This window comes from Mytilus californianus, unplaced genomic scaffold (genome assembly GCF_021869535.1).
Source record: "Mytilus californianus isolate M0D057914Y unplaced genomic scaffold, xbMytCali1.0.p SCAF_25, whole genome shotgun sequence".
NCBI classification, from domain to species: Eukaryota; Metazoa; Mollusca; class Bivalvia; order Mytilida; family Mytilidae; genus Mytilus; species Mytilus californianus.
The window spans coordinates 696,352-698,609 of record NW_026262674.1 but is presented as its reverse complement, the minus strand read 5'-3'; the positions used below and the strand labels follow the sequence as shown (position 1 = coordinate 698,609).

The following is a 2,258-nucleotide window of genomic DNA, read 5'->3' as shown; positions in this document are numbered from 1 at the left end:
TTCAACTCCCTGTTGAACATACCATCAACTTCAACCAACAACGTCAACAAACTGTCCAACTGCCTGTTGAACATACCATCAACTTCAACCAACAACGTCAACAAACTGTTCAACTGCCTGTTGAACATACCATCAACTTCAACCATCGTCAACAAGCTGTTCAACTCCCTGTTGAGCATAACGTCAACTACTCTCGATCACATACTCGAGCCATTCAACTACCTGGTGATCATACTGTCACCAACACACACCCAACTCAACAAACAATTCAACAATCTACCCGGCATACTTTAAGCAACATACAACATCAACCACAGGGCACATCCATGTCGAGCAGACAAATGCCTACTCAACCAACTTTCAACAGGTCAATTCTGACAACTGTCAATCAACCAGTCAACCATAGGGCTACAGGTCAACAACCACCTCAACCCACCATCAACAGGTCAAACCCTATAATTGCACATATGTCTACTCCACCAGTCAGGGAAAGGAAACCTTGTCAACAACCTCAACCGACCGTCAACAGGGCCCATCAACCACCCTGTCCCAGGTCAACAAGACAGTCAACTAGTCAACAGAACTATACCATTCCAAGTAATACAGCCGAACGACAAAACTTCATCAGGGTGATTGATAATCAACAACATCAACCACCGATCAGCCAACCTGTACCTATACCACCTATCAGCAGCCAAGTTCTATCGACACAACAATTTTTTAACAGACCAGGTCAACACCAACCTAACACCAACCAGTCAGGGTTTCAACAACCCCTCATCAACACAATTGGTCAACAGGGGCAGCCACCTCAGACCATCCTGCACCAACAAGAATTTTACAGACAACAGCCGGTGCGACATCTCCACAATGTTACTGCACCTCTACATCAGCCTCAACAGCCATTTGGAAATATACCATATCAACAAGGGAGGCCTGATCAGCCTTCAACAACACAAAATCTTGCTCAGGGAACAGCTCAATCATGTTATTATGGTGCAGCTCCACACTTGCCAGTGTACCCTCAACAACAACAACAACAGATGTACAACAACCGACCAGAGGCTCAGTTTCAGGACCGAAGAAGTATATCTAGGGTTACAAGCTGCTCAAATAGTGATTCAGATTCATCTAGTACTACTCAGGGGTAGTGTACCGTCGGAGTCGTCACAAAAGTAGAAACCACAGAACACATTCTAGCCAAGTGTGTCAAGTAGACATGTTTCTCCCGTTGAGGAGGAGGTGAGTGATTACTCATCGCCACACAACAAGAGCTCAGGCAAAAAGCACGCTAAAAGGAAGTCAGACAGACATAGTCGGTCAGACACAGATGGTCACCATTCATCGAGCAACCGTCATAAAGCTAAGCCAGCTCCGATGAAACAAGATAATAAATTTTTCTTTTCTATGCCCAAAAACCTAAAGTATACAGGAAGACATTTTACACAAAGTTCACCGGGTACGCTGAGGCTGCAGGTTGGACAGACAAACAAAAACGAGACCAGCTTTGCTGGTGCTTGGAGGACAAGGCTAGTGATTTTTATACAGTGCTGCTGGACTCTAACAAAGACATTGCTTGTAGTGCAGTAGTGACTAAAATGGTGAAACGCTTTGGATTTCAGGAACCACAAGAAACTTCACAGATACAGTTTCAGACGATAACCCAAAAGAAAGAGGAATCCCTGGAGGACTGGGCAGATCGTGTGTTATCTTTGGCAACACAATCCTTCAGAGATCTCTCTGAAGAGTACATGACAAAACAAGCAGTAATGAAATTTTGTCAAGGTTGCAATGATCCAGAGGCTGGCCAACATGCATGTGGATTTAAACCAGTATCGGTTGAAAATGCAATTGATATAATTAAGTGGTTCCAACATTCAAGAAAAGCTGTACAAGCCCACATTGCTCAAGGAAAAACACCAGATGTGAAACAAGCAGCAGCTCCAACACCAGTAGCACAAGTTAGTGATACACCCTCAGTGCATGGGGTAGGCTCTTCCAAATCAGCCATAGACACACGAGTGTCGCAGATGGAGCAGCAGCTTCGACAACAACGAGAAGAGCAACAACAGAGCATGCAACAGATGCAAAGCCTACTATCCTCAATGGCTACACTTAATGAGGAGATGCGACAATCAAACAGATCTACTAGTACTTCGCCCAGTTGTGACTATAGAGCAGATGCCTCTCGTGGACGTGAACAAGGCAGGAGAGGTGGTTATAATAATCGTTCCGGTAACCGCAGGACACAGATTCCA

General features: G+C 44.8%; 1 protein-coding gene across 1 annotated transcript; it reads left to right on the top strand.

The window, feature by feature from the left end:
- The first annotated feature begins 341 nt into the window (after positions 1-341).
- On the top strand, positions 342-1,151 carry LOC127732467 (uncharacterized). Its single transcript, XM_052241505.1, has one exon. It carries the CDS (start codon positions 342-344, stop codon positions 1,149-1,151), a length of 810 nt encoding a protein of 269 aa, XP_052097465.1.
- Positions 1,152-2,258: the final 1,107 nt, after the last annotated feature.